General features: G+C 42.6%; 4 protein-coding genes across 9 annotated transcripts; 3 read left to right on the top strand and 1 right to left on the bottom strand.

Annotated features, from left to right (window-relative positions):
- The first annotated feature begins 10 nt into the window (after positions 1–10).
- LOC142949871 (equilibrative nucleoside transporter 2-like) lies at positions 11–11,181 on the top strand. The gene is made up of 13 exons (XM_076091725.1): positions 11–108; positions 1,287–1,347; positions 1,444–1,525; positions 2,165–2,307; positions 2,421–2,560; positions 3,119–3,253; positions 3,933–4,030; positions 4,229–4,304; positions 5,059–5,168; positions 6,070–6,178; positions 6,433–6,518; positions 6,594–6,790; positions 10,716–11,181. The coding sequence occupies exons 2-13, from the start codon at positions 1,310–1,312 to the stop codon at positions 10,825–10,827; spliced, it is 1,326 nt and encodes a 441-aa protein (XP_075947840.1). The 5' UTR covers positions 11–108; positions 1,287–1,309; the 3' UTR covers positions 10,828–11,181.
- On the bottom strand, positions 7,702–17,903 carry LOC142949872 (uncharacterized). Of its 3 annotated transcripts, XM_076091729.1 has the most exons (7): positions 17,144–17,903; positions 12,388–12,529; positions 11,322–11,455; positions 9,093–10,806; positions 8,541–8,625; positions 8,286–8,435; positions 7,702–8,126 (listed from the first exon to the last, which is right to left on the bottom strand). In XM_076091729.1, the coding sequence occupies exons 4-7, from the start codon at positions 9,242–9,244 to the stop codon at positions 7,755–7,757; spliced, it is 759 nt and encodes a 252-aa protein (XP_075947844.1). In that variant the 5' UTR covers positions 9,245–10,806; positions 11,322–11,455; positions 12,388–12,529; positions 17,144–17,903; the 3' UTR covers positions 7,702–7,754. The 3 variants fall into 3 exon arrangements, with proteins under 3 accessions (XP_075947844.1, XP_075947843.1, XP_075947842.1); XM_076091728.1 differs by lacking the exon at positions 17,144–17,903 and having other exon boundaries at positions 9,093–10,809; positions 12,388–12,703; XM_076091727.1 differs by lacking the exon at positions 17,144–17,903 and having other exon boundaries at positions 12,388–12,703.
- On the top strand, positions 12,354–16,580 carry LOC142949873 (galectin-related protein-like). Its single transcript, XM_076091730.1, has 5 exons — positions 12,354–12,513; positions 14,367–14,444; positions 14,792–14,880; positions 15,248–15,428; positions 15,697–16,580. Exons 1-5 carry the CDS (start codon positions 12,475–12,477, stop codon positions 15,838–15,840), a joined length of 531 nt encoding a protein of 176 aa, XP_075947845.1. The 5' UTR covers positions 12,354–12,474; the 3' UTR covers positions 15,841–16,580.
- aftpha (aftiphilin a) lies at positions 17,203–27,556 on the top strand. Of its 4 annotated transcripts, none has more exons than XM_076091722.1 (10): positions 17,203–17,360; positions 19,438–21,156; positions 22,296–22,462; positions 23,063–23,192; positions 23,289–23,345; positions 23,869–23,994; positions 24,096–24,156; positions 24,827–24,910; positions 25,681–25,804; positions 26,026–27,556. In XM_076091722.1, the coding sequence occupies exons 2-10, from the start codon at positions 19,474–19,476 to the stop codon at positions 26,165–26,167; spliced, it is 2,574 nt and encodes an 857-aa protein (XP_075947837.1). In that variant the 5' UTR covers positions 17,203–17,360; positions 19,438–19,473; the 3' UTR covers positions 26,168–27,556. The 4 variants fall into 4 exon arrangements, with proteins under 4 accessions (XP_075947837.1, XP_075947836.1, XP_075947839.1 ...); XM_076091721.1 differs by having other exon boundaries at positions 24,093–24,156; XM_076091724.1 differs by lacking the exon at positions 24,827–24,910.
- Positions 27,557–27,951: the final 395 nt, after the last annotated feature.

The following is a 27,951-nucleotide window of genomic DNA, read 5'->3' as shown; positions in this document are numbered from 1 at the left end:
AGCTTTCCAAGCGGCGGAAGGAAGCAAAACAACTTGTAAAACTCCGCGAACCTGCGAGATCCTTCATCCCACCTGTCTGACCCGCGAGGAGCCGGCTCCGACACTCAGGTGAGCTATATTCTACCTGTGTTATACAAAGATGATTTAATAGGCTTATATTATAAATATAATACGTTCACTGCTATAGGCAGGAAATAAAGAAGTAGGCGGTGTGCAGTGTTGCCGGACTGGACCGACAGCATGTTACATTCTCATTTAGATAAAGCTTTATTTTGATATTTAGTGTCCGTGTGTGTTTGCGTGGTAACATAATCAGTCAGGTGGCCTATTCTTTCCATCGGCTTTAAGTAAAACCACGGTTACAACGAGGAAGTCAAATGATAACAGTATTTCAGATTTAGATTAAAACGCTCATATGAACACATGTACACGCGTTTACACATCTTTTATTACATAGCTACAGAATAATAATGATAATGATACTTTTGTAATTAACTGAAGTAAACTTTGGTTTTGATGGTTATAAGTCGATTGATATAAAATACCTTTACCCGCCAAATTGAATTAAAAAAAGGCGGAAAACACAGTTGGCAGATGACGCAACCGGAGAGTCACATTGACGCTGCACACAATGTCAGTTTGTTTTCATGATATTTATTGAGGGCTTTTTGGTTTTAATTATATGAAAATGATTCAATCATCAAATGATTTGTGACAAAATTACTTAATATAAACTTGAATTAACATGACTCATTTCTTAATGAATACTTTAATCCATTAATTCTTAATTAATGCCATGTCATTAAGAAATATTAAGGTACTTATTTAGTAATGAAGGGGAAGAATTGAGGCCATGAAGTCTAATGCTGAGGTAAAAGTAATTTCAGCCAAATGTCATTAAATAAATGTAAGAAAATGTAATTTTTATAAAGGCTACAAAACGTACACAATATGATGCATATACAGATTAAACTGTTTTAATCATCTGTGCTGTAACTTAAATGAAATGCAGGTGTACTATAGAATTGAGTATTTTGATGTCTATTTAATTAAAGTATTAATACTTTCTACCTTTTTTTTTTACTTTTCTGTAAAAACGTACCTTTATGTTTCTTTATTTGAGTCAAATTATCGATTTGTCAAGTCGCAAAACCAGCAGGGATGCCGGTGAATACCAGTAAGTCGGTGATTCTTTGAGTCAGTTGTGGATGATGCTGATATTACCTACACAGCACATGTACAGTAAACACATCATGCGAGTTGTCTCTTTACTTGTCTCTTTACAGAAACAACAAACAGAAGCAACAGGATGGGGAACGAAAACAAACTGCGTCCACCTGCCGACCGGTGAGTTTGATATTCTCCCGCTGAGGATTTGTTTTTTGTACAAACTGAAGTTTTAATTTACAGTTCAGGACATTTTGGTTTCTTCTGTTCCCACAGCGGTCGGGCTGTAGCCGTCATCATCTTTGTGCTCGGTTTGGGAACTCTGCTGCCCTGGAACTTCTTCATGACGGCCTCTCAGGTTTCTCATTATTTATTTCAGGGAATGTCAATCAGACTGCTGTTGCTTTATTCATATTAAGACAGGTGTACATCACAAGTTTCATCCCCATACCATATTTGATGATGTCACAAAATCTGATGATGTCATATGCCCATTTCAATCAATCAATTACATTTATACCGACTCAATAAACTAAAATATGATTTGACGATTGTATTTCTGTGCTCTGTAAGGAGGAAAAAACTTGTGGTGACACAGACGCCATGGGACTTTCAAAATAAAGGCATAACTTAAAGATGATACGCATCAATGTTTTAATTTTGCACTCGATGTATGGATTCAGAACGATGGATCATTACATCCCTCAACTCTTTATGTCCCTTTATTTGTACGAGTGGAGCTTCTTGTGTCCTAAGAATCTGAATCAACTTCGTTGGCAACGTATGTGAACAGACTGGTTTTAAGTAGCTCTCGATGTACTTATACACAGAACAGAAAGACAGAAATACACACACAGCTAAAAACAAAGCTGAACAAAGATAATAGAAAACAGAAGCTTATATACAGTAAATATAACAAAGAACTCATCAACAGCACAGACATTTACTTTGTTATATCTCATATGAAGATGTTCTTCTTTTGTCCTCTTTGTTAAAGTATTTCAACCAGCGCCTCGCAGCACCACCAAACAGCACATCGGGCGGCTCGACTAAAGACTACAACTATGACAGCTGGATGGCCTTGCTTTCCCAGCTGCCCCTGCTGCTGTTCACTCTGCTCAACTCCTTCCTGTATCAGCGGTAAGTTCTTTACTTAGTTCGGCTTTATTGACACGCGTTTACGTCACTTTTAACGCACCGACGTGAGCGACTGACCGCGAGGCGACGTGTTCCCTCTCTCGACCTCCCTGCAGGGTGAGGGAGCATCTCCGCGTGGCCTTCAGCCTGATCTTCATCCTGCTGCTCTTCTGCCTCACCGCCGCTCTGGTCCAGGTCCCCATGCAGCCGGACACCTTCTTCTCCGTCACAATGGCCACCATCTGGTTCATCAACAGTGGGTTCATGCAAACACACACACACACACAGTTATTGTTATCACATGAAACCCCTCTGACGTTCAGGTTGAAGGTCTTTACGTCCACATCATATGAACCTTCACCTGTCAACCCCAATTGTAGAATGCAATTAGACAAATGAGGACAAACTTATTCGGAGTCCTTATTAATTAATTGTGCTAATTAAAGATACTGTGAGGAACTTCTAACCGCTGGATAGAAGGGAGGCACAGCAGAACCAGAACCAGGGCTGAGCGGGGCAGACTGTCAGACCCTGCTGCAGTGAAATGAGAGTTGTTTTTTTAAAGGGACTCTGGTGCTCGAAAGCACTACCACTTCTGTCCACAGGGTCCGCCAAAATCAACACCAAAAGAAAGCTCCTTGTAGCTTTAAATTAATATCACTGCTACTCCTAACAGGACTTTCTCTACATGTCGACAGAAGACTTCGACATGTAGGGAAAGTCTGAGCAATGCTACTGCTGCTCTTGTATTATTCTACCATACAAATAAACGATGAGCACTGTTATAATAATACCTGTGTGTGTGTGTGTGCAGTGTGCAGTGCAGTGCTGCAGGGCAGTCTGTTCGGTGTGGTCGGTCTGTTCCCTCCTCGTTACAGCACTCTGTTCATGAGCGGTCAGGGTCTGGCCGGGATCTTCGCTGCACTCGCGATGCTCCTCTCCATCTTAAGTGAGTAACACCCTGAACCGACCCGACTGGACAACATTAATGACAAACAAAGAGTTATCGTTGAGCGGTTTAAAATGAATACCAGGAACAGACCTCTACTGTCGAGGGAGACGGACTCAATTCTTTAAATATGCTTTGTTTTTGAGAGAAGTGAAAGTAGCAGGTGGCTTTGAGTTTCAGATCTCAGAATGTGAGCGCATGTTACTGAATGGGTGATAGATGGGTGATGGGTGACAGAGATAATATATCGACCGTTATTCATTTATTTGATATTAATAACGATTCCTTATTTTTGACTTGTGACCGAGATATATTTACTGAATTGGACATTTTACAAGTGTGAAAATAAACCTGCAGTATGTTTCTAAATTACCTCAAACTAGACGTGGAACGATGTTAAAAGTTCATGTCACCATTATCCGACCCAGAATACATTTTGTAAAGAAACTAATATATATTTTATTGCATCACAGAAAGGACAAACATCTCCCTTTATTTTGTGAAAAACAAACTTAAATAAGATAATCATCAATCATCCCGACCTCAAACACGTCCGACGTGCTCGTCGAGACCAATATAACTGTGACAGTCAGTAATAGTGGCCGTAGTTGGCCGTAGTTGGGTGCAACAGTTCCTAAAAAATGAATCTGGTTGTAAACGAATCTCTCTCGCTCTGCAGGTAACGCAGATAAAAGCTCGGCTGCGTTGGGATACTTCATCACTCCATGTGTGGCCACTCTGGGGACGCTGCTGTGCTACCTGCTGCTGCCACGGCTGGTGAGGACACGAACGACACGCATTTTAAATTTAGTTTAAAGGCTTCGTTGTTATCATCTGTATGAACTCTTGTCAGTGGCAGAAACCCTACGGACATATCTTTTTCTTATCAATTCATTTAAATAGTGAAATATTACCCCAGGGCCTCTGTAGAGCCCACATTACGATCGTCCTGACGGCGTCGACTCTCCTCCGCAGGAATTTGCACGTTTTTACATGAACAGAAATCACTCTGCAGCCGTGGAGACGACACAGGAACTCCTCAGCAGCACAGGTTGGTTCCTACAAAGTCTCATCCTGCAACACGACGAGGTTTCTCCAGTTATTTATGATCTTGTGTTATTATATTCTAGCTGATATAAGTCAACGGTTCAGAACCGGGTCTGACCAGCTCCTCATGAATCCTTGTAGGTTCTCAGTAACTACTAGCTCGTTTCAAATGGGCTGAACTACTAAAACTTAGTAGTAAAGACTTAAAAAACTTACAAAAACTTACAAAACTAAGTAACTAACTCAGTACAACTACTCAAGTACTCTACGTAAAGATGGAGCGTGGCACTTTTGTCTCCCCCTTCTGGCAGTGAAAGTAATTACAGGTCAGTAACCAGAGCGACGTGATGTACTTTTACATGACTTGAATATTTAAACTTTCTGCTGTTTAATACTTTTATTCCACTATATTTACATTTCATAGAGAAATGCTGTACTTTTTACTGAACTACATTTATTTTAATTACTTTAGTTACTTTGCAGATTCAGAATAATGATATGAACTCATCAACAAATAAATTATGATTGATTATTTATTATATAAAGTAATTCAAATTAGTTCCACCTTTACCAGCTTTTGTACTTCTACTTAAGTAAGATTTTGAGTATCAGAGTATTTATTTTCTACACTGTGGTATTGCTTCTTTTACTTAAGTAGAATATCTGAGCACTTCTTCCACCCGCTGGCTCCGGGTCAGTTTAGATGATCGCATCATTAACTTAGTCGCTGATAAACGTTCATTTCTTTCCTTTTAAAGAGAAGAAAGTCTTGAGCGACGTGGATAAAGACCTCGAGGCCAAGAGGAAGTTCATCAGTAAGCCGGAAGAGATTCAGGAGCGTTCGTCCGTCTTCAAAGTCTTCAAGAAGGTGAACGACTTCTCATCTGTTTGGAGATATTTATTATTTTAGAAAATATTTGTGCAAGTCATTAAAGACATAGAAAATGTACACTAATGACTCGGGCACCATCGCTGTTGTTCTTTGGATCCATTATGATGATTTTACTTCATATTTATAACGTCAACATCACAGAAAATATCACAATAAAATCAACTAACTGACCACAAACAGCCGTACGTTATGATTTCAACTAATCAACATTAAATTTGCTTTAAACTGGCCCACAGTAAAAAAACAAAGATATAAAACAGAAAACAGCAAATACTCACATTTAAGAAGCTGGAATCAGAGAACATTTGATAAAAGATTAATCGATTGTTAAAATTGGTGTCAACTTTTAACTTTATTCGTGGCACATATTTGTACATCATTTGTAGTTTTCTTTGTAGTTTTAATGCATAATTCAGTATAAATTAGCAATGGAATTTTTTTTATTTTTTTTTTCTCTTATTATATATATATTGTCTGTTTTTTTAATCTATTGCACTATATTCACTTTATATGTTTATATGTTGGACGAGAGAGAAACGTCTTTTCAACTCCCCTGTATGAATTGACAATAAAGCAAACTTTGAACTTTGAACTTTGAAGTCTACCTGTGGTTTAGTGTTGGTAGGTTCGGCTTCTTTCTGACTGTTAAGACTCCTGTTAGCATAAATAACAAACATTTTCACAACATGTTTGCATTTTTTATCTTTCAAAAGTTGTCCTTTCCATTTTTCTAATCCTTGTTTTTACCTTTATTCTAATTATTATCATGGCGCATTAGCCTTTTAGCACATCCTCTCGAGCATTTCACTGCACACGTTGAAGATACGAGTATCTTAATAGTATAAACAGTATAAATAGATCTGTGCGTGTCCCTCAGATCTGGCTGATGGCTGCGTGTGTGACGTGCTTGTTCGCCGTCACCCTGTCAGCGTTTCCTGTGATCACGGTCCGAGTTCAGACCGTCTACAAGGACAGCGCTGCCTGGGGTGAGACGTCGCAGCATCTGCTGTGTTCATGTCCTGTCAGAGTTATCGTAATTATGAGTTACCGAGTTGTAAATAGCATCGAAGTCTTCGTTACGTTTTGGGAGACTCTTATATCTGACTTAGTTGGAGCTAAATAATAATTTAGAAGTGCTTTAAAACAAATATGGACGTAAGCTAAAGTCTGGTAAATGTAAATTCACATTATTTTGGAACTGTCACACCACCAGCTCAGTCCTGCTCTCCATCTCTTACAGACAAAGTGTTCACCTGCGTTTGCTGCTTCATCGTTTTCAACACCTTTGACTTGGTCGGCCGCGGCGCCCCGTATCTCGTCCAATGGGTGAGTAGCGCCGCTATAACATTTAAATTGTGAGTGTAACGCGTTAACGACTCCTAACCCTGCGTGTTTGTGCAGCCCTCGAAGGAGAGCCGCCTGTTTCCTGCCGCTGTGTTGTCTCGTCTGGTCTTCATCCCTCTGCTCATGATGTGCAACGTCCAGAACTCCAGACTCCCCGTCCTCTTCAGACACGACGGTGCCTTCGTCACCATCATGGCCCTGTTCTCCTTCTCCAACGGGTACCTGGCGAGCCTCTGCATGGCCTACGCTCCGCAGTGAGTCTTCAAACAGGAAGTGCTGTGTCTCAGCCACAGAGACTCATTTATGAGGGTCACAGAACTTCATTTTTTTTAAGTGGGGTTGAATGAGGTTCTTCTCCATCGTCAGTGTTTTACTACAGTAGACGGAGTTCCAGCACGGGAGCAAATCAAAGTGCTGCTGTGGACGTGTTTCAGACACCTAAAAGAATCAATATCAGTTTAAGTGTTCGCTTTATTCAGAATATTTTCACCACCTTACCGTGTCACAGGTCAGCCCTTTCTGACTGGGAAGTGAAGCCGTTATACCCATCTATGCTCCCCTTAAAGCTTTATTGGACCTCGCAGGACACAGGAGCCTCGATCGGTTTGTGTTGTGTCACTTTGGTGAATCCGAACAAACCATTTAAAACACAAAAGTCACACAACAGCACAAACTAACTAACCGATCGAGGCAGGGTTAGAGGTAAAATAACGTTTTTTTGTCAAAGGAGTCTTGTGGTTTTGAAAAGAGCGTAGTTAACGGCTTTAGTCCTCCATATTTTGTAAAGTGTGACTTTCTTTTAGGTGGCTAAAATAAGGGTTAGGGTGTCAGTACTCCTCCCTGTTTGACACTGACTATGGAGAAGTACTTCATTCAACCCCACGAAAGGCCAAACTATCCCTCTAATATGGATGAACGGGCAGAGCTAAACTTTTTCAAGCTCTGCCAAGCGAGTAGGAGAAATACGGTGGCCGATGTGAAAACCTGAACGCGCGAAACACAGCAATTCGTATTTGTCGTATTAAGGCGTTATTGTTGCAATGGTGCACTCAACCCGTGTGTGTGTGTGTGTGCAGGTGGAACTCAGCACCCCCCCTCATAGAACATAAAACTTAAAAGTTGCACAAACTGAAAAGTTAAAAGAAAATCTCTGGAGGAACAGCAGTTCAATGCACAAGAAATATTTATTTCCTTATTTTACACGGCACACGGCACTGTTCAGGAGTGTTCTGAAGAGTCTTCAGAGTCCACAAACACGTCATCCAAACTGACAATCGTCAGGGAGTCACGGGGGGAAACGTACTCGTCCATGTTGGGGAGCCCGGACAACACACAGCAGCTCACGGCACTGCGGGAAATATCCAAGGGAGAAGCCTCCGTCCACTCGTCAGTCGTTGCGTCGTAGTACTCAACGTTAGTGCAGGTGGAGCGGCCGTTATAGCCCCCAACAACATAGAGCCGGCCGTTGAGCACTTCGATACCGAAGTTGCTGCGGGCAGTCAACATACGGGACACTTGCCGCCAGGTGTCGCTCCTAGGGTTGTAGACCTCTGCGCTGCTCAGACGGACGGAGCCGTCAAAGCCGCCAACCTTTTGGGAGGAAAAGTGGAAATGAAGGGTGAGACGTTTGAATTGAGATTTAACCAAATTCTTCGGCAAAAGAGAGCGCTCATCTGAGTCTCAAAACAACCGCTGACCAAATCTCTTCATACGTCACACAGTTAGCGTGTCACTGTTTCATGTACTTACTGCGTAGACATGGTCTGCATATGCAACGATGCCCAGTCCCCTGCGCTGGCAGCTCATTTGGCTGATCATTGTCCACTGGTTGGTCTCTGGGCTGTAAAATTCAGCCGTTTGCAGGAAGTCGGTCCCATTGAAACCACCACAAATGTAAACCTGGGGAGAATCGGAGGACCTTTAGTCTGACAGTACTCTCTGGCCAGTTACTTCAACACAGCCTCAAACAGAAACACTAATTGCGTAACTTGAACTTGAACTTACAATTTGGTTATTTTTACAACATCGCAGTCTCGTTCCACACGGGTGGAAGAGCTTTTTGTCTGGAGGTGACTGACTCCAGAGATCCCTGCGGGTCAGGATGAACACACAGCAGAGGATTGGAAACAGACTTCAGATTTTTATTCTCATTGTCTCATTGATAACAATGATAACGTTTTTTAAGTAAGCATTCACAAAATCAACATATTACACCATTTTGCCTTAAAGGGAAATTGTACAATACGTAAACCACCGGACATCATTCCATTTAGTCACTTTTCTGAACACACAAACTACTCAATGCTACTAATCAATACTAATCTGCTTAAAAGCACATTACTATGGACCTGAGAGACTATTGTAGCTGATATATTATCTCTTCTCCTCTTTGTCAAACTTGTCACAAATGCTCCATGAACGTATGTAATTCATCACATGTCGTGATTAGTCTCCCAGACTTGATCATTAACTATTAGTTTCTGCTCATTTGAAGGATATACATTCACAGCATATATATATATATATATATATATATATATCAGATAGCCAACTCACAGGAAGTACGTGCTGCATCTACACAGGATGACCCTGTGGATTTCAAATGTTACGTCCTCGACTTTGATGACTGCGTCGCAAAGTTTTCCCTCCAGACGGAGAGAATTAAACACTGAGCTTGACATGTGTGAAGATTCGTTCCAGTTGTCCATCTTGATTTTCTGAGTATCGGAGCTTTATGGTCGATGACTTGTCTCAAGGGTCTCAACAGGTCTTTTGAGTCAACAGAGAGACAGTGACCACACATCATGATGGGGTGCTAGAATTCTAGGTCCAGGATTCCATTCTAGAAAGGAATCCTGGACCTATGACGTCACTGATGAACTGACATCCTCCAATTCAACCTGTAGACCATACGATTGACATACAAGCATAAAGTTATGCAGTATTTATTGCTGTAATTTAGTTTTCTTTTTGCGTTTTTTTGCGGACATTTTTACATGCTCGCCATCATACATTAAGCTGTTGTAACTCAACTGTCCCAAACTTGACTTGCTTGATAAGAGTCATGACTTTAGAACTTCTGCATGCCAATATTAACTCATAGGCATAGCGCCACCTACTGGCAACCATGGCCATATGCAGGATTCTATAAGTATTGCTTTGCAAACACTGAACTTATCAGAAGGGTTCGTGGACACACCACCAGAAACAAATACTGCTCTGATCTAAATATGTGCAAAGTGAGATGTTTGGAGAGCAAAAATTGGACAATTGGACTGAAGCACATTCACACACATTTGTTTTTTTGTCGCATTATGATGAATGATCAAAAGCTCCTGAGAAGTTGCTTAATAGACCTTATAATAGGAGGTAATACAGGCAATGAAGAACTGACTGTTATGTCTCTACAATCTCATTTATTGGTGCCAGACAAATATCTATTAAACACATTATTAGCAAGCTGTAACACAAAAATAGTTACAGACTGAACCTCCAGCAAAGACTGACTGGATAGATATTGTGAGTAATATTTAAAGTAGGAGAGAATAACTTTTTCTGCTAAATCTACGTGTTGATAAAATAGAATTTGTGCACCTCATGAGATGATCAGTTACTGAGTGAACTGGCATGCATTTCTATCAGCATAACATTTGAATGCATAGGTGACCAACTGTTGTTTCTAAAATGTTTTGTTGTATTTCTATGCTTCTTTAAAAAAGTATATAAAAAAACCCTAATGGAGATGTTTTTGATCAACTGTTTCCAAGCTCAAGAATGGAGCCAAGACACCTTAATATATCTGTCAAATAAAGGTTGTATATATCTCAGGAAAATAATAATAACACCACCGCTTTGGGAATTATAAATATCCTTGCAGTGTACTTTAACCTGTCCCAATGCAGCGTCATTATGATGTAAAGCTAAATAACACCATGAAGCCTGCAAGAAGAAGAGGAACAGTGTTACTGTCCCTTTAACAAGGTGAGGTCAGGGTGTGGTTTATTCCTGCCAAAGTTTCCGGATTAGCATGCTCTTGTAAACAAAACGGAGAGACTGAAGTCACATCATGTCAGACTGGTCACCCCTGTAGTGTGTGTGCTGTGGTTTATAATGGGCGGACTGGTGTGGATGTGTGTAACAGAGGAGGCCATGTTGTAACTGTCGGTTTGTGTCCGTCAGGTTGGTGCGCTGTAAAGACTGCGAGACAGCCGGCTCTCTGATGACCTTCTTCCTCGTTCTGGGTCTGGCACTGGGAGCGTCGTTCTCCTTCCTGCTGGGAAAACTGGTTTAGACGACTGGGACAAGTAGAGCGCGTGAGACTTTGTTGATCCTCGTTTTGGGGAATCTGGTCTTCAACAAGAAGCACCTACTTGTGATGAAATGTCAGCACTGGTGAGAGTGGTGAGAACAAGTTAAAGTTTGAACTTTTAATGGACAGAATTCTTAATTTCATGGTTTTTTACTGTTTCATAAGGGAATGTTTGTATATATTTTTTATACGTTTTCATAACTGAAGAAAGTTTTGTTATTGTTTGCTTATTTATGTATTTTTTGTCTCTTGATGATATTGTACTTTGACTTCATTTTTATCAAAATCAACAGTAATTTTCTTTTCCCTTTCATAATAAAATGCACAACATCGTCATGTGTTTTTTGTGTATTTGTACATCTGTTTATAAACTGTGAAACACCGAGTTTAATTCATCATCAGCTGTAGCAACATGAGCAGAGGCTGCCGGTCAGCAAGCTTCAAAGTAAATATTAAATTTTGGATTTTGTTTTCACTTTTCGAGCGTGGAGCTTCTGTTGTTTCCTCTTCCTCCCGCTCGGCCCTTTCCTTTGACCTCGTGTCCTGCTTCCTTCCATTCTCTTACTCTCGTCACGGAAAGTGAAAAGGAAAGTGGCGACAAGACGTGTTTCTGTAAATCACATTGAAAAGAAACACGTCAGAACCAAAGATGGAGAAGTTTTGGTGAAGTTTTGTAAATCAGCTGCAGACTTGTGAGGCGAGTATTTTGGACTTGATTCTTTTCGTGACCTCTCTAATGTACATTTACTGTAATACTTCACATTTGTATGAGTACTGCTGAGACTTCAACACACTTTAAAGTACAAGTCTGGTGCTATTCTTTATTTTTCTTGTCAACAAAAACCAACAGTGAATGTATTTACTAACATGTTTCATCCCACCGGAGTAAACAGCTGTGTGCTCTCTATTTACAGGTAAATATATGGGTTCTCTGTTTACTTTTACTTTATTTAGGATCCCCATTAGTTATTACGGCAGTAACAAGACGTGACATTCAAACTTTACATTATTGACAATCCACAGTATCAACAAAACAGAATTAAATAAAAATCTCGCCAAGTCTTTACGTCAGCTCAGCAGTAAATCAAATAATATATGTAGTAAAATAGGTTTATTACATTATATATAACTATACAATACTACTGTACAGTCAAGCATCAACCTTCATATGGTGCATCATGTGCAGCCTAAAGGGATTTCTTACTTAATTTGTTTTTACACAAACAATCTTAATTGTTTCCATTATTAAAAGACATAACGAGTCTTGTTGTTTTCCGGAATGAATAAACGGTGTTAAAGTACTTTTGTAAAGAAAACATGAAGAAGATTAAATATTTGGGGTTTTGCCTGCAGTCACAGCCTCACAACAATAAGCTCTCTTGTTATTGACCTGAGAGAGAAAGGCATGCAGGGGCAGCTGATTACCAGAGCTCTCTGTGTGTGTGTGTGTGTGTGTGTGTGTGTGTGTGTGTGTGTGTGTGTGTGTGTGAGTGTGAGTGTGTGTGTGTGTGTGTGTGTAATGAGGCAGGTTGAAGCTTTTACGTCAGCGTTGACACAGTCGACAGGAGACGTCAGACAAACTGGACCTGCAGCTCATTCTTCTCCGCTGTTCGCTTCCTTCAGATCAACATGGCCGAAACACACCGGGTGACAGCGCAGGGCAGGAAGGTGAGTCTGAACACACCTGAGCAAACAGGAAGCAGGTGAGAGAATACAGAAACAACAACAACAGAGCAGCAGAGAGGAAAGTGGTCTCAATGGTGCGTCAGGTGAACTTTTCTGATTTCAGTATTGTTTCTCAGCTGACTTTAAACTAGTTGTCTAAAATAACCTGACTGCTGTGAAGCTGGCCAGAAAGAAACAATGCAACTTCCTGTCAACAGTAACAAAATAAAAGCACCCCTCATCTACGTAGCAGCGTTTTAAATATCTATACAAAGTAAAGTTTACAAAATTTAAATAAACCAAGTCAAAGGGTTCAGTAGGAAAGTGTTTACTTGCTACTGGTTTTACACTTAATGGGACGGAAAACCAGGGCTGTTGCATTGAAGACGACAGTGGTGGAAAGTACTCAAGTACATTTACTCAAGTACTAGAGTACTATTTAGAGGCGATAGTACTTTGACAATTTTCTTTTCTTAGTACTTTATCACTTCTATTTTACAACATTTCAGAGGGACATATCGTACTTTTCACTGCACTACATTTATGTGATAACTTAAGTTACACGTTAAAGTACAACTACACATGAGTTAAGGGTGTTTATTCGTTGTGGTTCATTTTCAATTAATAACTTCACTACATCATACTAAGGATCTTCCTGTTTCATCTAAAACATCTTAACATAATATGTGAACCTCTTTAGCGTTCTGTTCATATCAGCTGCTTTTATTCTGAAGGTAAAACCGAAACTCATTCTTTTTCCTGTTTTATTCAGACTTGAAGCAGCACGTGCCGGTCACCGGGTGCGTGACGTCACGCTGTGAACTGTTGCTTTGACTTCAGTCGAGTGTGAAAATTGTGTTTAAATCATTTTATTTTACTTCGTGTTATAATTAAGTGCTACACATTTCAGATAATTTAACTTTTAATGTTAAAACATTAATAGTTTCTAGTCAAATAAAGGATTTGAATGTTGTTCAATAAAATTAATTGGGATGTTCCTAATTCCTAATCAATAAAAATAAGTTGTAAGTAAGAAACCGAAATATTTTTGACATACTTGTACTGCACTTGAGTATTTAATTTTATGCTTCTTTATACTTCGACTTTACTACATCTCAAAAGGCAAATATTTTACTTTTAACTGCACTTTATTTTATTGATACTAGTTACTCGTGACATAAAAAACATGATATTATGCTTATATTATAGGATTATACTAAATCTACCCAGTAGTATGCAAATCAGTAAGATTGGCTCCACATTAAGATACAACAATGAAATGCTTTTACATTTGATGAAAACAGAACAATATCATATTCTCCAAAATATAAAGCTAAGAAGCCGTTCCACACAATGAGTACTTTACTTTTGATACTCAAAATAACTTCTGTACTTTTACTTAAATAACATTTTGAATTCAGGAGTTTTACTATGTAGTGTTTTTGGACCCTGGTATTTACTATGTGATGCAATCGCAGCGCACATCTGTATGACGTGAGGACGAATGTGGAGTCAAATCTGTCCTCTTGGCTGGTGAGGTCATCATGACGTCATGACATCATGTTTTTTTGTAAAAATGTGGGCCCACCAATAGACTGTTGGAATGTCAGATGTTTAGTGATGTGGTTCTTTTGATAGATAATTAATCTTCCACGGCATATTTGGTTTTCTGGTCAAGAAACACAGATTTTCTTGCAGTGTAACTGGTTGAAAACTATGCATTTATTATTATTTGGCCTGTACCTCACTATAACAATCAACGATCAAGTGATTTAAACAATTCTAAACAGCCTCGGTGACTTCTGGAAATGCAGGACAGGTCAAATGAAATCAAAATCTTTTTTTTTTCCTTTCAGAAATGGGTCGTTCCACAGAGAAGTGATGAGAATAAACCGAGTGTTCGTCCTCCTGACAAAACTGATGAGAGAAATCTGGTAGACATTTTGTCTCAAAATATTTCAACTGTATTCTCAAGATGTTTTCCCCGAACCCGGTTGTAGTTCAACATACAGTATATTAATATTTTAAATGTTATAGTAAATGATGTTAATGATTTCCTTTTAACTTAGTATTTAAATGGAATGTTTTCTTCTTGTTTTCAACTCTTTCAACTGTTTTTGTTCCAGTGCAATTAGATATAGAATAATTATTCACATTTTTGTTGCATCCACGTGTCTTCATGCAAATGTTTGTGTGTGTGCGCGTGTGTGTGTGTGTGTGTGTGTGTGTGTGTGTGTGTGTGTGTGTGTGTGTGTGTGTGTGTGTGTGTGTGTGTGCGCAGGCGGTTCCTTTCAGAGGTCACATCACAGGGGGGATGCGTCCGGGGAAGAAGGTTGTCGTGGTGGGTGTTGTGGACTCGTGTCCTGACAGGTAAAATACGTTCATGTAACTTCCACTTTCCTTGACAAGTTGCTTCAGAAGCTTGAAAATCGTCATGTTTTTAAGTTTACTAAGTGTAGATGTTATTACAAGAGCCCATTTGATGAGCTTTTATTGGGCCTTGCTCTCCTCATGGAGTCCTGTTGTAATGCTGGTTCTCAAACAGGCCAGTATGTTTGTGTTTCCATCAGATTAGTAGAACATTTTCATCTTTATCTTACTCAATTTTCACACAATTGTTCCACCACTGCTAGTTGGAACTTGCTCTCTGTTTGTGTTACGTTTCGGGATAATCTGAACCCTTTAATACAGAGTCAGAACAGTGTTGTCAGAGTCACGTCTGGTATTCGTCCTTTAGGTTCTACGTTGCCCTGACATGTGGTCGTGGATCCGGGGAGCCTCCGCCTGATGTGGCTCTGGAGCTCTGTGTTCGATTCAGGGACCGGCAAGTCCTGCGCAGGGCCTGTGTGGCCGGATCCTGGGGGGACGCCGACCGAGCCGTGCCTTTCTTCCCCTTCATCAGTGACCAGCCGTTCAAGGTATACCGACAAAATCCACAGTCTGGGCGGCGCTCTTCGGGCCTCACTGAGATGTGGCAGCTGTCGGCTCTTGTTACAAATTTATTGAGCAAAACCAGAATTACAACAGTTGGTTCCTTCACCAGGCCTCCAAACATGTTGTTCTCCTTACACATTAAAGTAGACGTTAATATCTCAATCATACATTCATATGAGTGGAATATATCCGATGATTCATGTCCGGTGTCAAATGACCAAACATCCGCTTGTGTCTCGTCTCTCCTCCCAGATTGAGATTCACTGTGAACAAAGTCGGTTCCGCGTGTTTGTGGACGGACAGAAGCTGTTTGACTTCCACCACAGGTTGACGTCGCTCGGCGACATCGACACGTTGTGGATCAAAGGCGGCGTCACCGTCACTAAACTGGCCTGAAGTGAAGGACTGTTGCACAATGAGTCCAATCTCACGACCTCCAGGACTCACTGCGTCTAGACACACTCTGTGCTCACGCTGGAACATTTTGGTTCCAGATGTTCAATATGGAGAGAAATGAGTCTTCAGTTTTGGGACAAATATGTGTGTTCATGATCTACTTAAGGAAAGTTGAAGCTGTGTGGGAACTGTCATTTGTGAATATGTTGAAACATTTGCCAAAGTCTCCCCAAAAACTTCACAGAACATTTTAAAATCCCAATTGTAATGCCCTTCATTGTTTTGTTGTTGATCGGTTTTTCTTGGAGGCACAGATTTTCAGAAAGGTCGTTTTTTACCTTGTTGCTGCTGAACTGACTGATGAGGCGCCAACTTCATTTCGTTATATCTTTTTACGATGACGATAAACATCCTTCTCCTTATCTTTAATCCTTTCTAAATACATTTTAATGCCGATGGTTGTTCAGCCAACAGGACACAACTACTGCAACTGTAAATATCATCTAACAGCATAAACTGGGATTAGCTGAAGGCCGCTGATGCCGTGGGTGGAAATGTTTTTATATTTTGTGATATGTTTTTTTTTTTAAATCACACTTTGTATTAGTAAACAAAGCCTGAAGATAAGGACAGTGAGGCCTCCATGTGTATGTGATGACTACCTCAAACCACGTGGTGGAATGTCCTGCTGCCATCCACATTAAAAGTACATGAGAAATAAATCATTATTTCTATATTCAGCGTGTGTCTGTGTCCCAATGAAAATTGTCCGTTTGTTTGTGCTGCAATCAACAATTATTTTCAGAATTTCATTCAATATAGCGCAATATTTCTATTCCTTATTATAACAGTTCAGTCTGTACAATGTCAAAAGTAAAAAGCCCAAAAAGATGCCTTTAAGTTGGGAGGAGGAAAATAATGTCAGCAACTTGAAATACGAATTGATTATTTTGATTATCAAGCAGAGAGGGGAGGAGAAACTGTACTCTGGAAATAACTAAAGATGTCAGACAGCTGTAGTGGAGTAAAGAGAACACTATTTAACTCTGAGTTGTAGTGGCGTAGAAGTATAAAGTTGCATAAAAGATAAGATAAGATCCTTTATTACTCCTGCAGCGGGGGAATTTACAGGATTACAGCAACATAGTGGATAGTGCAAACAAGAGCAAAACAATTATAAATAAGTAATAAAACAGTAAAGAATATGAAATAAGTAAAAAATCCACAATAACTAAAATATAAATATAAAATGGGAATACTCAAGTACAGTACCTGAGGGAATGTACTTAGTTACTGAACATACCTGTTAAACATGGAAAGTTTAGAAGAACCCAAAGAGCCCAGCAGAGAGCCAACCTGTCACAGCGGTGCATGCTGGGAGATATTGAGCCGGCTGACTCAACCTTCAGTTTTCTGCTTCACTTTCCCCCGTCCTGCACTCTTCAACCAGCTCAATCTGACCACGTATGGACGGTGCTGTCTCTACCTGAGTCATGGACATCAGTGGACAACATCTCACGGTTAGCTCACCTGCTATCTAAAGACACCTGCTGTCCAAAAACTCCAAGACGGAGGATGTGGGATCGGCTAACGCTAAAGCTAGGAAGATGCTTGTTGTTGTCGTTGTGGAGTTAGCTTGTTAGCTAGCTGCGTAGTTAGCCGAGGTGGTAGACTTCTCACTTAACTTGTATGTGATGCTGTTGCTTTATATACTTTATATACCTGCGATGATCGCGTTTGATTATATAAACGACCCGGTAAAGTGACGATACACTAATCAGACGTTAACTGGTAACATCGCTCATAAATTAGCGTGGCTTTTTTGGCTTTTTCTACACATGCTAACCAAGCTAAGCTAGCCTCCGTTACACCCCACATCTCAGCGAAGTGTCTCGGCCTTTTAGTTAAATTAGATGCCTTCTAGTCAATGCTAACCTAGCTGTTAGCGTCATGTCATATTAACCCTAGTCTAGTCGTTTCTATATCTAGCTACATAAGTGTGCTAACGATGGCACTAGACATTAGCCTGCTAAGCTACATGCCTACAGAATTAGCTTCGTTAGCCTCCTAGCATCTCTAAAAAACGCCAGACAAGTGAGGAAAAATGTGTGAAACTTGGCTAACTCGAGATAAAAGCCTAAACCGTCTGATATTAAGTGTGTAGATTATTAAATAAACAGCTGCTAACCTTGTCATGACAGGTGACAACTCGTCTTAATAGATAACACACCAAGAAATTAACTTAAAAACGTGAAGGTGGAGCTAATTCTTTAGTACTTTGTGTTCTTTTTTAGTAGTCTGTGAATTCACCAATTAAGTTTACGTCATCTTATCTCAACCTCCTATTAAAACACATGGATTCAAAGGTTATAAAGTTTCAGAAAATGGAGATACTCAAGTAAAATACGAGTAACTCCAAATTGTACTTGAGTAAATGTACTTAGTTACTTTCAACCACTGCTAAACAGTCACTTAACTTGTGTGTTATTTGTACCCGAGCTGTCGGAGTGACTTAACCTGGCCTGCTGAGAGGTTCAGTGATGGAAGCACAGATCACAGTTTAAAGTAGGAACATGACTTTGTTTGTTAACTCGTCTTTCTGGACTTGCATGTCTGTAGTCTAAGCAGCGCTGCCTGGGTGTAAACCTGCAGGTATTCAGTGAGATAAGGCCAGCAATGCAAATACACGTTGCTGTCGCCGCCCACTATCTCAGCTTCCAGTTTCCTCTTTTCAGTTTGAAGTCAAAGATGTGAGAAACTCCAGTTGGTGTCTCTTATGAAATCATACATTTTGTACACAGGATTGTAACTTCCTAATAACTTCTTAGCTCGGTCCCTGAAAGACACAACAAATCCAATCAGATTCTGCTTTGGTGATTGTTTACAAGTCACAGAATTCAACTGCTTTTTTATCTCAAGTTGCAAGTAAAACTTCTGCGGTTGTTTGGAAAGGCTAGAAAGGTTCTTGAGGATTCTTGACACGTCTCCGAAAGACAAAGATTCTGCTTATCTTTGTCTTTGTGATTCTAATGAAATGCGCACTTGTCAGATATAAAACCACGGCAAACACACAGAGATAAGACTTCTGGAGGACATCCAGGAACTTGAGAGAGGGAGAAAGTTTACAAGGACATATTCACAGAAGTTTTGTCGAAGGAAATGATGATAACGTCGATGTTTCAGAGTTCAGTAGAGAGGGAAACTAGTAAGTCAGGTAATTTATTCACGTGAACCTAAGAGTGTATATAACTACATCTTGTTGGGTCAGAAGATGCAGACTGAAGTGCCATCATAGTTTATGTTGTCGCTATCTCACTGTTTGTTTTGTCTCAGTTGGAAACACGTCAGCGCTGGTTTGTCATTACCACTTTATTACTGTCAATTTGACTCGTCGGTCCTCTTTAGTAGTTCAGTAATTCAATTCCTGCTTCGGCTCCAGCCGCTCATCAAGCAAATTGACCCCGGAGCGCCACAAGTGCTGCCCTGGTTTACTTCTTGTGTTTACGGAGCCAGAATGAGGCTTGAATGTGTTTTTATTGATATACCTGCTGTGACAGAGGGTTTGTTTCTGACGACGTCTCTCCTCGCTGTCTTTAGGTGTAGCCAGGAGGATTCGTCGACCGCCAGAGAACCATGGAGCCAGATGTGGTCCGCATGTACTCGTCCTCTCCGCCCCCGATGGAGGACGGCGCAGAGGAAGAGGACAACGAGTTCGGGGACTTCGGCACCTTCGCCGGCGTCCCGAACAGCGTCAGCTTCACCGAATTCGACACCCTGACCACTTTCAACCAGACCCAAGCTCTGACCGCCACCTCCCCGCCTGAGATCCTCAACAACAGAGGGGTGACGGGGTTCAGCCACGGCTCCTCTAACGGCACCCACGGCCCGAACAGCGATCTGTCCAAGGCTAATGGCGTTGTGCCGGCGGGCCACCTGGGCAGCAGTCCCTCAGAAAGAACTGAGATGAAAAAGGTCCTCTCCGGCCCTCTGACTCACTCGGGGAGCGTCACAGCCGCCAGCGAGCCCGCTGCCTGCAACGGCGGAGGCACGGAGGTGCTAACTAACGGGTTTGCAACCTTTGACGTTCAGGGAAGCCCCTCCTTGCAGAATTCTGTCCATTCTCATTTAAAAGGATCGTCCACTGAGGACACGGGCGGCGTCCCCGTCGGCAGCCCCGAGGACGATTTCGCAGACTTTGCTGCTTTTTCCAATGCCGAGGGACACCTCAGCCCGACGGCAAACGAGAACTCGGACAATCCCACGGGGGGCAGCCGGGTGGCGGAGGCCGCCTGCCTCGAGGAGCACTATGACTCAGAGCAGGGAATGACTTCAGAGGACAATGTCAGGGACACACACAGAACTGGACCAAACGCACCCGGCTCTGATTCCATATCTGCTCACGCCGAGGCCCCGGGTGGCTCGTGCAACACGGACCGGGGCTCTCTTACGGATGCTGACTCTCAACAAAGGGACGTAGCCTTTGCACAGGAGCACTTGGCCTCAGAGGCAGTTTGCACTAACAGACCCCTCACTCTGAACGGGGTGGACGCGGCCCACGGGGACGATTCCAAAGACTCCGCGGACTGCAGCGAAAACGACCTCTCGCCCGATGCAGCCGCAGACTGTGAGGCGGGACGGTCAGACGGGAAGGGCTCCGGTAACGAGACGGAGACGGAAACGGAGACGGAGACGTCGCTGGGCCGGCCGCTGTCCACAGACGCTCTGGAGGAGTTCGGCGACATGAGCACCACGGGCTCGGTGCCCTCTCCGCCCCTCCAAGGGGAGACCGCCACGCCGGCCGACCACAGCCAGCTGGCAGAGGACGACGAGGACGAGGACTTCGGGGACTTCGGAGACTCCGGCTCATTCGGCGGGCAGGGCTTTGCCGACTTTGACCAGCTGGATGTCCAGCAGGAGCAGAGCAGGTCGGACAGCCCCGCCGCTGCACAGGAAACTACAGACGCCAAGTACGAGGACGACTTTGGCGACTTCAACTCCCCCAAATTTCACGCCAGTGAAAACGAGGGGGAGGATGGAGGCACGTTTGCAGACTTCCCCGGCAGCGACAGTTTCGGGAATTTCAACTCGGCGGCTGAAGGCGCAGACGGTGAGGCGGATGCAGGGTGGAGCGCCTTCGGGGAGCAGCAGCAGGTGGAGCAGGAAGAGGAGCAGGAGTCCTGGGCGGCGTTCAGCACGGACCAGAGCGTCGCTCCTCCTGCAGAGAGCAGAGAGGAGGAGCAGCAGGAGGAGGATGAGTGGCATGAGAGTGAACTTCCCGCAGTCAGCGAGGAAACCAGCAGGACAGACAGACAGTCGGTAAGAACGGAGGGAAATCAAGTTATTCATCCATGAGCCCACATCCTGATCTCACTAGAGTTGCATTTATTTATGTGTGGCTTTACAGAACCACGGTGGAGTTAATAAATAAATAATAATAATAATATAATAATATCTATCTCGGGTGTGAGACGATGAGCTAAATCCATTCCACGACTAACTTCATTTTGCAATAAATGATCGAGAGTTAAATGACGTACTTTTTACTTTTGATCGTCCGTTTATACAACATGCGCTGAACAAAAAGTTCTGCTTCCCGCAAACCAAAGAGGAAGTTTTTTTTTTTAAACCACATTTAAATCAGTTTCTTGTGTTTGTTCATAATCAGCTGAGTCACAGCTCTTCACCAACTTCCCCTGTTGTTGTTGAACATTAACCGGCCCTTTAATTCACTGATTTGGTGAAGTGGAACAGAGAATAAACTCCGCCCACAGGGAAAACACTGCACTGACGTGACTGTGTGTGTGTGTGTGTGTGTGTGTGTGTGTGTGTGTGTGTGTGTGTGTGTGTGTGTGTGTGTGTGTGTGTGTGTGTGTGTGTGTGTGTGTGTGTGTGTGTGTGTGTGTGTGTGTGTGTGTGTGTGTGTGTGTGTGTGTGTGTGTGTGTGTGTGTGTGTGTGTGTGTGTGTGAAAGAGAGAGAGAGATCAGAGGCGGCCGGGTTGATGGTGTGTGTGTTTGTTCAGAGCGTAGACAAACTGCTGCAGGTTCTCTGCTCAGGTATTCAAACATCAACACACAGGCTCGTGGTGAGCCTCACAAGTCTGCAGCTCGGTGCAGAGTTTAATTTAACAGTAACGCCGACACTTCCTGTTGCATTGTGCGTCATCGGCCGGTATAACCAGTGTAGCAGCCAGCAGGAAACATGTTGCAAGTGTTCTGAGGTCAACTCTTTAATAAATGTCAAAACATTTTAAACGTGTTGTTTTGCCTCACACCACCACGAGGTGAGAAGGTACAGCATTTACAGATCACAGTAAATGAGGAGAACTTAAAGCCTCCACACGTCTGTTTATATTACCGACACAAAGTTTATATTCAGTTTTCTGAACGAGTCCTTTCCTCAGATTGTAAACGTAGTTTTGTAGGATGCGAGTAAACGGCTGCTTCTCTCTCTGAAGGCGTCGCTGTCGAGCCGTCTGGAGAAGCTGTTTCAGGGCAGCTTCCCTCAGACCGCCGCCCCCTCTGTGGAGGACCAGGTGGTGTCCCTGAGGGTCCTGCTGGGACCTCCGGAGGACCGACCTCAGCCGGGGGCCGAGGAGGAGGAGACGTCGCCGCCATGCAACAGGTGAGTTTGTGTCTAAACGTGAGAACTGTAACAAGAAAGTCTTCTGAAGCAACAAGTGTTGAGCATCTTTTCTGTTTCATATTTCTACTTTTGAAAGATTTCAATGTAACTTCTCTCTTGATTTATTACCTCAGTACTTGATTTATTACCTCAGTACTTGATTTATTACCTCAGTACTTGATTTATTACCTCAGTACTTGATTTATTACCTCAGTACTTGATTTATTACCTCAGTACTTGATTTATTACCTCAGTACTTGATTTATTATCTCCGCGGTCCAAATATGGTCGCTTCTGTTCATTGGTTGCAAAAAAACCCCAATATGGCGACAATGACAACGTCCACTTCTTGTACACTATGTGTGGTCTGAATGGAGCCGTGCAGGTTTAACGCCTCTTGAAGCAGATTTGTCGTACGGGGCTTTAAGAATACGTAAACTGACTTCACTTGATTTTAAAAACACACGTGCAGAGAATTCAAAATGAGTTTCTAAATCTTTTACATGAATAGATTTCACTCCGGTTTTTGTTGCCTGCTGCATGAATGTGTGGTCTCGTGGACTCGTCTTTTAAGAAGCCCGTCTCCGCTGCGTCTCTCAGGTCTGTGCGTGGCTGCGTGTGGACGCAGCTTCAGGACATCCACGAGGCGCTCGGCCTCCGATACCAGTGGGGGGGCTCCTACTGCAACAAAGCGCTGCTCTGCTGCCTCGGCATCGACACCCGGAACATTGTAAGTCCCCGCTTTTAATAACCTCCGCTGGCAGCCTTCTGACTAAACTAGCAGTTTCATTTCTTTATTTCTAACCTGCTGCTTTATTGTGTGCAGCTGTTCACGGGACAGAAGAAGCAGCCGGTCATCGTGCCCATGTACGCCGCCAGCCTGGTGAGTCGTCCTCCTCATGTTCACGTGTTTCCACGAGCAGAGAGGCTCCTCAGCGACGCCGTAGCGTCTTTATTGTTACGAGTTTGGCTGGAAATAGTTATTATCATTCATAGTCATCAAATCAGATGATCGGGTTTAAGTCACTTCTCTACTTTTTCTGTTTAAATGTCGCTTTAAGCTGAATATCTTCTTGTAACATTTCGAAATTCACCTGCCTGCTTAGCCGAGCCTCGTCCAGATGAGACGTAGAATCTCTGCAGAGAGTTCTGGCTCTTTAAATTAAATGCAGATTTAAACTCTGAACAGTAATCTCTCATTTCACCTGTAACGCTGCGATCTGACGTCTGCATGCAGCTGTTCCACCGCTTTGCTGTTCCTTCTAAAGCAGAGGATTCATGAGACGTGAAACATCTGTGAGACTTCTGTAACGGATGTGTAAAACCAAAACCTCTGTATCTGAACTCTGAAGCAGGTTAACTCACCGCACATGTGAACAAGCATTCTGTGTTGTTGTTGTTTCCAGGGGATGCTGGAACCAACCAAAGAGCCTTTGAAGCCCGTCTCTGCAGCAGAGATGATCGCCTCTATAGCCCAGGCGCCTCCTCCGGTGGCTCCAGAGACCAGCTCCTGTCCCTCGGACACGGTCCAGGTGAGCCCCCCCCCCCCCACCCCCTCCTCTCAGTGGTCGACAGCGGGGCTCTATGGATCAGTGTGTATAAACTGACTGTTTGATCTCGTCCCCTCCAGCAGGAGGCGCTCCCACCCGTCCAGTTCGACTGGAGCAGCAGTGGCCTTACCAACCCTCTGGACGGTAGGAGACCTCGAGCCTCTGACCCCCCCTCCCCCCCCTCCCCGGCCCGCCGTCTTACTCTTCTCACACTTTCCTAACCTCTCGTACTGTTTCCTTAAAGTCTGTAGACGCTTCAGTCCAGCTTTCTTCATTAAAGGAAAAATCCACAATAAACAGCAGCGGCCCCGGACCCCCACAAAGGGGCACTAGATGAGACCGGAGATCATAATCCTGCTGCACAAAACTCTTTATTATAAGAGGTACATGGAGTGTAGTTTTATCTCGTCAGCCTCACAGACAAACTAAAGTTTTGGGCGATGTGTGTCACCATTAAATCAGCAAAACGCTCCAAAACAACCGGATATATTCGCCCAAAACAACCGACATGCATTCAACGGAAGGATCCAAAGTCCTGAAATGTTAAAAGTCTAAACAGAAGCAGCAGTAAAGTAACTTTACAGTCTAAACACCAGGAACCGTCTCATCAAGTCAACGCACTCACGAATCACTTCTGGATCTTTCCTTTAAACCCGGCAATGAGAACAACATGGCCGCTCTGCATGAAGGCTTGTGGTCAAACCAGTCTAACATTTAGCCGACTCTGCTCTCTGATCACTGACACTGCTGCATGTGTTCTGGTTTCTTCTTCTCTCTCTCTTTGTCTGTCTGTGTTTTAACCTCTGCTGTGCAGCGAGCGGAGGCTCGTCTCTGTTAAACCTGGATTTCTTTGGTCCTGTGGAGGATTCAGGCTCCAGCAGCTCGCCCTCCATCCCAGGTCAGCAGCTGCTCCTGTCTTTAGGTGGACCTCTCTCTCCCTCTCTCTCTCTCTCCCTCCCTCCCCTCTCTGTGGGAGGAATCGCTCGGTTCATGACTGCTGGATCATGAGCATGTGCAGCCGCTGGAGTCAAAATCCTGACTTTGGAATTTGAATCGGCTTTTATTGACGAGCAGGTTTCTACATGCAAAGAATTTGCCTCAGCGTTTTGGTGGATTACAGTAAACCTAGTAAGAGAAGAAGAACAACAAGTACTGCAAAAGACATTCAATATATATATATATATATATATATATATATATATATATATATATATATATATATATATATATATATATATATATATATATATATATATATATAACAATGACTTCAGATCGGTTCCCTGTGAGCCTCACGTATATTTTAAATTGTGGCTCTTCCACCTCATGATGGAGTTATGGACGACACATTTTTAGACGCACCGTCTATTTCAAAACCTGCTCACTGTCTGATGCATTTTTTACATTTTTAGCCAAAAACTTTCACTATAATAAATATAAATAAATATATAAAAACAGCAGTTGAAGGCCGGTGACTCTGCCAGCTGTCCATCTGACGGACAGCTGCTCTGAAACAGTTTGTTTTTTGTTGTTTTTGTCTTCTTTCCTCCGTGACTTCACTCACTCTCCTTCTCTCTCTCTCTCTCTCGTCTCTCTCTCGTCTCTCTCTCTCTCTCTCTCGTCTCTCTCTCTCTCTCTCTCCTTCTCACTCTCGTCTCCTCGTTTCAGGAGTCGACCCCGAGCTTTACGAGCTGACGACGGCCAAGCTGGACTCCGGCGGCTCCGGCAGCCGCGTGGCCGACGCCTTCGCCCGCCTGATGTCCACCATGGAGAAGACCAGCACGTCCACCAGGTCAGAGGTCAAAGAGTAAAGAGGCTCACGTGACGTTTGTGCAGAAGAGGATCAGTGGTGGTGGTGTGTGTGTTGTGTTGTGACGGTGTGTGTGTGTTGTGACGTTGTGAAGTATTGTGACGGTGTGTGTTGTGATGGTGTGTGTGTTGTGTTGTGTTGTGACGGTGTGTGTTGTGTTGTGTTGTGACGGTATGTGTGTGTGTGTGTTGTGATTTTGACAGGAAGCCGAGGAAAGAGGAGAATCTGAGCGCCGAGGCGGCCAAAGTGATCGCCAGTCTGCCCGATCTCTCCTTCATGCAGGCCAAGGTGCTGATGTTCCCCGCCATGCTGACGCCGCTCGGCTGGCAGACCACGCCGGACTGACCCCCCCCCCCCCTTCCACTGACATCATCCCCTCCCTCCCCTAAACCCCGCCCACTCTGCCCACTGGCCCCTCCCCCGCCGACTGGGCCCATCTTAACAAGTTGTCCTCGCCTTCGTTCTTTCTTCTTCTCTTGCAGCAGCTCAGTTCCCTTTCATACTTTTTTTATTTATTTTTTTTAAATTTGCGCTTATTATTATTATTTTTTAAATAAAGCGAAGCATTTATGATCACAGCAGCTCTGACGTGAAGGACGACCTGCACATTAACAGATTAATTTATAGTGGAAGGTGTAGCCGTGTAGAAGGATCATCGTGTATATAATCAGGGATTAAATGTTTATATTCTTTTTGTTTTCCTTGTTTTTAATCGTGAGCGGTTCTCTGGAGCGTCTCTGTGGTGGGAGTGTGTTCGTGTCTGTGAAGGAAACTCTGGCTGAAGCTCTTTGAATCAAAATGAAGTGGAATATAATGTAAGTTTAAATGAATACATTTATATACATCTATAAGATCTCTCTATATATAAATATATATTTATCGACTTGAAACCACACTGCCTGCAAAATCCAGCTGAATGTTTTTGTCCCCTTGTCGTGTTTGAAGGCCTTCGTTCTTAGATTTTTAACTTTTCTTTAACCCGCAGTGTCCACATCTTCTTCTTCTTCTGTTTTTAACTTAAGTTATGCCCCGCCCACCTCACTGCTGCTGTCTCTAGAACGCAGGATGTTTTTATTCTTTAGTTTGGGGAAACTTCCTCCGCCGGTGAGTTGACGTGTCCTCGGTTGTCATTCGGAGCTTTTTATCTTAATTCCGCGTTGATCTCTTTTGTACACGTGTTCCAGCTGTTGTGGCCGCTGGATGAACACGTTTCCTTCCTCCTTTGTGTCCTTTCTCTCTCTGTTCTTTTGTTTTTGAATGGTGAAAACGGGACTTTTTGTTTGTTTGTTTTCTTCGGTTAAAACCACTGAAACTTAAAAGTTTCTCTGCAGTGAAGGTCGACTCGCATCAGAAGGGAATCAAGGGACCAATTTCTGCTTCCGTGTGCCGGGTGTGCGTACGCTGTCCTGATATGAAGTGCTTTTTGTCGTTGCGGCTCTTATTTGCAATATTTCTTTTGTTTTTGTTTTGCTCATACTACTGTCGGCCCCGTCTCCCAGGAGGATTTTGCACATTGTAAAGATGAAATGGATGTAATCATAGTTCACTGTGGCTTTAGACTGTGTACAGTTAAACTATGGACTGTAAAATGTACGGGAAAATTCCTATGGAAAAAAACTGAATCACTTGAAGAGCCTGTCAAAAGGTTATCGTGCATGCCCGGGTTCTTTTGAGACTATACGTGTGTAAATTTTACTTTTAGTGTACACAAGAAATTAAAATCGATATCTTCTCTGCGTGTTTCTGTTTCCTTTGTGTTCACTTCACTCGGACAACAAACGGAGCTCTTCTGTCTGAAACTCTTCATGAAGGTTTAGTTTTATATCAACGTTTATGGAAGTAACAGCTTTATAGACTTTTACGTTGCTACAGTTTTACTAGATTAGTTATTAAAAACAAGTATATGTAAATTATGCTTTAACACTCAAAGTTGAAAAACATTTACAATTACAAACTATAAGTCTTAAATGATTAATTGTAAAACTATGATTTATTTTATTGTCATTTACTGTTTCTACTTCTGTATTCTGCCTTTAAACAAATATGAATTAATATATTTAATTAATATTTGTTTTAACTAATAAAGAAGTTGAGGGGGTGAGTGGCAGATTTTATATCATATCTTTTTG

Source organism: Anarhichas minor, unplaced genomic scaffold, assembly GCF_050575085.1.
Source record: "Anarhichas minor isolate MPS153535 unplaced genomic scaffold, ASM5057508v1 ptg000014l, whole genome shotgun sequence".
Lineage (NCBI taxonomy): Eukaryota > Metazoa > Chordata > Actinopteri > Perciformes > Anarhichadidae > Anarhichas > Anarhichas minor.
Note: the sequence above shows the minus strand (reverse complement) of the source record. Positions and strands in the feature narration are given on the sequence as shown.